This window comes from Muntiacus reevesi, chromosome 6, assembly GCF_963930625.1.
Source record: "Muntiacus reevesi chromosome 6, mMunRee1.1, whole genome shotgun sequence".
Taxonomy (NCBI): domain Eukaryota; kingdom Metazoa; phylum Chordata; class Mammalia; order Artiodactyla; family Cervidae; genus Muntiacus; species Muntiacus reevesi.
The window spans coordinates 44,795,700-44,803,107 of NC_089254.1; the positions used below are offsets into that span (position 1 = coordinate 44,795,700).

The 7,408-nt window shown below is 44.2% G+C and overlaps 1 protein-coding gene across 1 annotated transcript in view; it reads right to left on the minus strand.

Moving 5' to 3' along the window:
* SYPL1 (synaptophysin like 1) overlaps positions 1 to 4,718 on the minus strand; it is a 31,358-nt gene extending 26,640 nt beyond the window's left edge. Inside the window, exon 1 of the mRNA XM_065938685.1 lies at positions 4,538 to 4,718. Within this exon, the coding sequence (XP_065794757.1) occupies positions 4,538 to 4,606 (69 nt within the window). The 5' untranslated portion in view covers positions 4,607 to 4,718. The remainder of the gene's footprint in view (positions 1 to 4,537) is intronic.
* Positions 4,719 to 7,408: the final 2,690 nt, after the last annotated feature.

Genomic DNA, 7,408 nt, shown 5'->3' on the forward strand with positions numbered 1-7,408 from the left:
ATAATAAACAGCCTTTATCTAGATTTTAGATTTGTTTGTAAACTTACTGTTTTTAGAAGCAACCCATACATCTTTCAACACCTTATGAAACTTCAACAATTCATTCAAAACACATTAAAAAATTTCTGCTATGGACCTTTCTCTTCTAGAACTTTGTCTTATCCCTCTCAGCTTCTGTTTAAAACCTTCTATTCAAAAGTCTCTTCTCCACAGTGTACACACACATTCAATCTTTCCCATCTTTAAAATAGGTTTCCACCCAGGCTTTCCTGCTGGCTCAGATGGTAAAGAATCTTGCCTGCAATCCTGGAGACCTAGGCTCAATCCCTGGGTCCAGCAAGTGCCCCTGGAGTAGGGAGTGGTAACCCACTCCAGTATTCTTGCCTGGAGAATTCTATCGATAGAGGAGCCTGCCAGGCTACAGGAGGTCGCAAAGAGTCGGACATGATTGGGTCACTAACACTTTCATTCTCTCCCATCTTCACAGTCAAATAGTGGTCTACTCTCACTGTATTCTCTTTCTTACATACATCCATTTGGTCTACTACCATCTGGTTTCTGATTTTACCCAAACTGCTCTTAATAAAGCCTACTGATTACCAAAATCAAGAGATGGCATTTTAGTAACTATTTTACTTAACCTGTTGCACCTAATCTGCTTCCCTGGTGGCTCAGACGGTAAAGCGTCTGCTTACAATGTAGGAGACCCGGGTTCAATCCCTAGGTCAGGAAGATTTCCTGGAGAAGGAAATGGCAACCCACTCCAGTATTCTTGCCTGGAAAACTCCATGGACGGAGAAGCCTGGTGGGCTACAGTCCATGGGGTTGCAAAGAGTCGGACATGAATGAGTGACTTCACTTTCTTTCACATTGCACTGAATATTGCTGAGTACTCTTTTCTTGAAATATCTCTCTTTTCTTGAAATGTCTCTAACAGTGAGGTTATTTCTCTCCATTCTCCTAACTATTCCCTTTTCCTTTGCAATCAAATATTTGCTGAATCTCCAGCCTGTATTTCTTTTAAATTCTAGACCTATATATGTCTACAGGGTACCACCACTTACATGCTCTAAAGAGACCACAAGCTTAATATATCTAAAACTTTATTGACCTTCTACCTAAAATCTGTGGCTTTTCCTTAGTGATCTGTCTTAGATAGATGTGTCACTACTACTCCAAGTCAGAAGCATGGCAGTCATCTCAGAGCCCTGCCTTTTCTTCATTCTACACATAGATTCCTGGGAAGCCCGGGTAACTCAGCAATAAAGAATTCACCTGCCCACTCTTCACAACAGCCAGGACATGGAAGCAACCTAGATGTCCACTGGCAGACTTATGGATAAGGAAGTTGTGGTACATACACACAATGGAATATTACTCAGTTATAAAAAAGAATGTATTTGAGTCAGTTCTAATGAGGAGGATGAAACTGGAGCCTATTATACAGACTGAAGTGAGACAGAAAGAGAAACACCAATACAGTATATTAACTCACATATATGGAATTTAGAAAGATGGTAACAATGACCTTATATGCAAGAAAGACAGCAAAAGAGACACAGCTTTAACAAGAACACTTTTGGACTATGTGGGAGAAGGCAAGGGTAGCATGATTTGAGAGAACAGCACTGAAACACATGTATTACCATACACAAAACAGATGACCAGTGCAAGTTCGATGCATGAATCAGGGCACTCAAAGCCTGTGCTCTGGGACAACCCAGAGAGGTGGATGGGGAGGGAGGTAGGAGGCAGGTTCAGGATGGGGGGACACATGCACCCGTGGCTGATTCATGTCAAAGTATGGCAAAAACCACCACATTATTGTAAAGTAACTGGCCTCTAATTAAATAAATTAATTAAAAATAAATAAATAAAATTGAGGAAGAATTAACAAAAAAAAGAATTCACCTACACTCTAGGAGATGCGGGTTCAGTCCCTGGGTGGGAAAGAGCACCCGGAAAAGAAAACAGCAACCCACTCCAGTATTCTTGCCTGAAAAATCCCAGGGACAGAGGAGTCTGGTGGGCTACAGTTCACGGGGTCAGAGATGGACAAGACTTAGCGACTAAACACACGCAAACACACAAATATATTCTAATTTCTAAATCTCTTGCTTTCTAATTCCACTGTGATTAGTTTTGGGCCTTCATTATACTTCAAACAATAGATTTCCCTTTCTTCAATTATGGCCTTTCCTTTTCAATTCATCCCCTACACTGCTGACAATAAAAATTTCTAAAAGGCAAATCTAATTATATTATCCACTTGCTTATTTACTCTTGAATGAATGAATCCACTACACACAATAGGAATTCTGGTCTTAAGTGGAAGCTGTAGAATAAACAACACACAATTCTGTACCTGCATGAATGCATTTTCTTAAGGGCCTAGATTATCCAAGGTTAACCCAAAGGGTTAAGAACCACTGGCTCATACAATAAACTCCAAACTATTCTGCAAGCCCTTTGAAACCTTTCAGAATCATCTCAAACTGCCATCTCCCTTTCAGTAAAGACTGCAGTCAACCTCAACTACTTAAGTTCTCAAATAGGGCTCTGCTGCTTCAACTTTTCACACCACTGAACATAAGCTCCTCTTTATCTAGAAAGCCATTCCCCACCCATTCCCCAAGTGAACAAGTTCTTTAATCTATGAAATCCTCTCTACACCTCCAAGCAACTTGATTTCTCCTTCCTTTCACCTACTACACTTAACCTATACCTTTATTATAGTATTGGTCATACAGCATATTTATATTTGTTTTCATGTCTTTTATTAGGTCATGAGGGAAAAGAACACGTTTTATTCACCGTTTGTTAGTGCTTAGCACAGCACTGATATATAATACATACTCAAATATTTGTTGAATAAATAATTCTCTACCTCATCAACAATGAATATTCTTTTCATGAAAGAGTCTCTGTGTAATAATGAGTTGTTCAAACTGAAAGTAGTCTTTTCCTAAGCTTAAAAAGGGTATCTTTCAAAAATGTCAGACCAATGATCACTAATAAACTTACCACTAATATTTTAAAATATTAAGAAAAAAAGTTGTTTCAAAAAAGACTGATGAATAATGTAAGCACAAATATAAACTAACTTCATTTAACTGAAAATTTAAATTAATTATAATTTTAATTATAATCCTCAAGAAGACTAAACTACTAGGTCTAAGATTTTTTTCCTTAAACTTGGTATTTGATTAGCCCAGTTCAATGTGTTTTTCCTCTTGTAATGTAAAATCTTTATATACTCAAATAGAATTCTCTTTATATTTAAATCTGGACAGATATTTATAGAATCCTAAATACGTACATTTAGGTGTCTTTAACGTAAACGTTTGTGTGAAATTAGCACAGTTTTCAGAAAACACCAAGTAAAACTTTGGGGGAAACAGGAAACTTTGGGTGTAGGAAGGAAATCAGACTGAGCACTCATTAGAGAATCTGAGTTTCTGTGTTACCTCCGCAGGTTATTTAAAACAGGAAATCTAAGTTCTTACTCTTCACCACTTTTTGAAGAGTTACAGATGTAAATACTGCTGGCTACAAAAGCAACTTGCCTGCACGCTGAACAGATGCCAGCTGCCTATTAACACGGGCCTGAAAACCAGCACTGGAATATGTACTAGGCCACTAACTCTGAAGGCAGTGCCTGGTGTATTCACTAAGCTCTCCAAAGAGATCATTACTAAGGTCGAAGTAATAAATCTGCTTTGATGTTAATGATTGAGAGTGTCCCCAGGGAAGGACTGAAAGCTGGCTGCAGGATGCTGCTGCGAAATACCTAAAACAAACTGGATTCCTAACTTGTGTTCCCAACTTGCGATTCCTAACGTGTGTTTAGTTTCAGTGGATCAGACTAAAAACGCATTTTGCCCCCCACCTCCGCCCGCTTCCCTGTCCCAGTTTATTTTTATCCTTTTTAACTTGGAGTCAATCTTAAAAGCATATTAAGACCCAAGAGCTCGTCAAATCACTTGGAGAAGGCACACCAACTTCTGAAGGAGCGCGGCCTCGAGTCCGCAGGGGACAGACATGCACTGGCTGGCCCCTTCTACTAGAGGCGCAGAGGCAGCGCCTGCCGGCCTGAGCGCGACTCCAGCCCGCCGGGTTTCGGTTAGACCGCAACAGGAAGTTTTCTCTTCCCTTGCGGAAAGCTGTGAAGCCAAAGAGAAATTTGAACCCCCACTCTCCCGGGGACACCCAGAGGAGAGCTTCGGCTTGTGCAGGGGTGGGGGTGGGGGGGCTCCGCCTGGGACGGAGGCAGCCGAGGGACTCGTGATTCAACGCCGACCGCAGCGTCCCCGCCCCGCGCAGGCCTAGGCCTCGGCCTCACTTCCCCTCCCCTCGCGTCCAGTGCCGTCCGGGCCCGTCCCCGGGGGCAAAGGCGGCTTCGCGGCCCGTGCGGGGCGGGCTGCGCCCCAGTTCCCAGAGCTCCCAGTCTCCTGGCAGAGGGCGCCGGAAGGGGAGCAGGAACCGGAGCGGGCGCGGCAACGCGATTCCCAGCCTCGCCGGCGCAGGCTGCACTCACCCACTCGAGGACTTTGATGAAGCCGAGAGGCTCCTTGAGCGGGTTGAGGTTGAGCTGGAAGGAGGACATCCTCTGAGGGAAGGAGGGAAAGAGTGTTAGGACGGCGGGGCGAAGGAGGAGGGGGACCGACCAGACAGAGCTCCACGGCCGCGAGGAAGGGCAGGAGGGGCGGCTCCGGGAGGCGGGCCTGGGAGGCCGCGGGGCGGGGCGGCGGCGGTTGAGCCGCTTGCCGAGGCGCTGGGGCGGAGACGGAGAGGGGCGGGCGCGGGAGGCGAGGGCGGACTCGGGCAGGGAAGGGGCGGTGCCTCCCCGAGCCGTACCTGACCCACCCGGCTGATCCGCTGGCGAACCAAGTAGATGTTGGACGCCATGCTGCGTGCGCCGCGCCCCCTTCCCTCAAGTCCGGCCTCCGCGCTCGGATTCCTGCCGCGCATGCGCGCACTCAGTCCCACGCCAGCGTAGCTGGGGCCGCTGCCTCGCGCCGCGAAAGCCACCCAGCGGAAGCCTACGACTTTGGCCCAACAGCTTTGTTGCCCTGGCTTCCCGTCACGCTTCCCAATGTTTTAGCTAGGTTTATAACATTGACACAAATGAAGGCGCGATTCAAGGCGGTGTTAGAGACCTTTTATTAAAATGATGGAAAGTTACTGCAGAACAACGGACTTTGAGCGACCACGCTGTACAGGGTCTCTCTCAGAAGCGTGATTGATCAAACATTCTTACGGAAATTGTTTATTTTCAAACTTACCATTGGAGTCATGGTTGAACGATGTACAAAAAAGGTTATACCTAACAGAAAAAGGCTCGGTCCGACAGGCTTCTTCTATCCCATTTACCCACCTCACGTATCCTATCAGTCAAGTTTTCTACGTGGGGCGCTCTTGGAGTCCCTACAGAAGGCTAATTGCTGCTCCCCGTTCGAGAGTCGCCTAGGTGACACCTTCCTTCTGGCACCCAGTTATCGGAGCCCCGAAGAAATGATCTTTTTGGCTTCCCTAGTATCTTGGAAGTTCTTGGAGATGAAATGCTGGCCTTTGGGCGTGTATGGTAAGGGGACTAACATCATGTACCCCAAATAACGGAAAAAAGGAATCTAGCACAATGGAATCTCAATTTACCAGCTTCCACGTATTGACCTACGTATACTGATGTTCCAGGCACTTATCTATGAGTCAGCAGGTTCCTTGCCATTGAAGTTATTCAAGTGTTACTGACCTTTTTCTAAGAAGTTAACCCTTTCTCATTTGAGACCTATTTACCTCCTTGTTTGTTTCCCAGAGAATGCAGAGAACATATTTCACTTTCCCGGTCCACAGAGACATCTTATTCTTTTGATCCTGACTTCCTTTCTTCAATCCCTGCGCAGTGCCTTATATTCAGTGGATACCTAGTGAATGACTGCAGATTCCTCTTACCAAACAAGAAGGCTTCAGAGATGCTCCTTAGGGCAGAATCAGTGGAAGGTGACCATGCATTAGTACCCAGTACTCCTGAGACCACTGTAAGTAATACCTCAGGTCCTCCTGCTCCCCACCCCCTTTTAAAAAATTTTCTATCCAATTAATAAAAATAAAGGGGGGGGGGATATTTAAAAGATAAAATAAAATAAAAAATTTTCTACTGCACCCAGTTATGGGATTCCCATGGTAGTGATCTCCATATTGGCTTCCTTGCTACTCTTCTCATTGTATTCTTTTTAGTTTGTTTTTCTAAACTTTTACTCCCACTCTGTTGAGGTTTTGGGGTTTGCCCTGAAGTTGGGTTGTGGCTAGTAGTGCTATTTGGCTTGGGCTTCATATTCACAAAGATTCAAATTAGACTCTCATGTTATTTCCAAATCAGATATACACTGACAAGTCAGAACGATGCTCACTTTGCAGCTTTATTTGTTCATGTAAATAAAAAATACACTGTAATGTAGTAAGCCAGTTTGGGCATTTCTGTATCCACCCACCCGCCCCCCCCCTCCCCACGCCTTTTTTGAATGTTTCAGAAATTGGAATTGACATGGCCCTTTCTCAGCCTCTGATAAGTTTAACTTTCTATTTCCTCTCTTCTGCCTCTTGTTTTTTTATTTTTTGCTTTCTCTTCTGCTTCTGGTTCATGCCCACTAATGGAAGGCATGGTTGTTTCTCTTCAGGAAGCCATTGGTGCTAAGAGAATGTGCCTTGAGTATTAAGTTCTCTCTTGCTTGGCCACGTGCCACTAACTTTTAAAAGATAGAGGTCACAGAAGAATAGTATCTGGTCATTTATCAGAACTCATTTACATTCTCTGTGCAAAACCAAGGGGAAGTGAGCTACTGCTGTTGCCATCGGTGATATATAGTCCAGCACTGCTTCTGCCAGTCACCTGAGTTCAGAGGATCTCCTACTCCCCTAAGAAGGAGCTGGGAGTGGCTGGCAGAGCAAGTACAATCTAATTAGGCAACCAGATAGTTGTGAATTTTTTGAGTGCTCCAAAAACATGAGTGTTTAAACAGCATCTCACTGAAGGCACAACTGTTCAAAATCTGAGAAGAATGTTCAGATAACTGTTTAACATTGACTATAACATTGGTCATATTCTGATTTGTTCTTGGAATCTGAGGAAAGACCCAGAAGTTCTGGGCACAACACACTCTACTCTCTACCAGGTTCATTATGGAAAATAATACTTGTAAAGCAAAACTTCCCTGTCTGAGGTAGTATTGTGGAGACTTACCTATGGCAGTATAATATGGCTAAGTTACCTACATAACTTGTTATCTTTTCACTCTCTTTGCTGTTTATAAAGCATGTGCCAGGTTATGACATTGGGATTTAAGGATGTACAAGAGGTCAGGAGGAAGCTGTGTTTAGGGAAATCTTATCATTGGCTAACTGTAACATT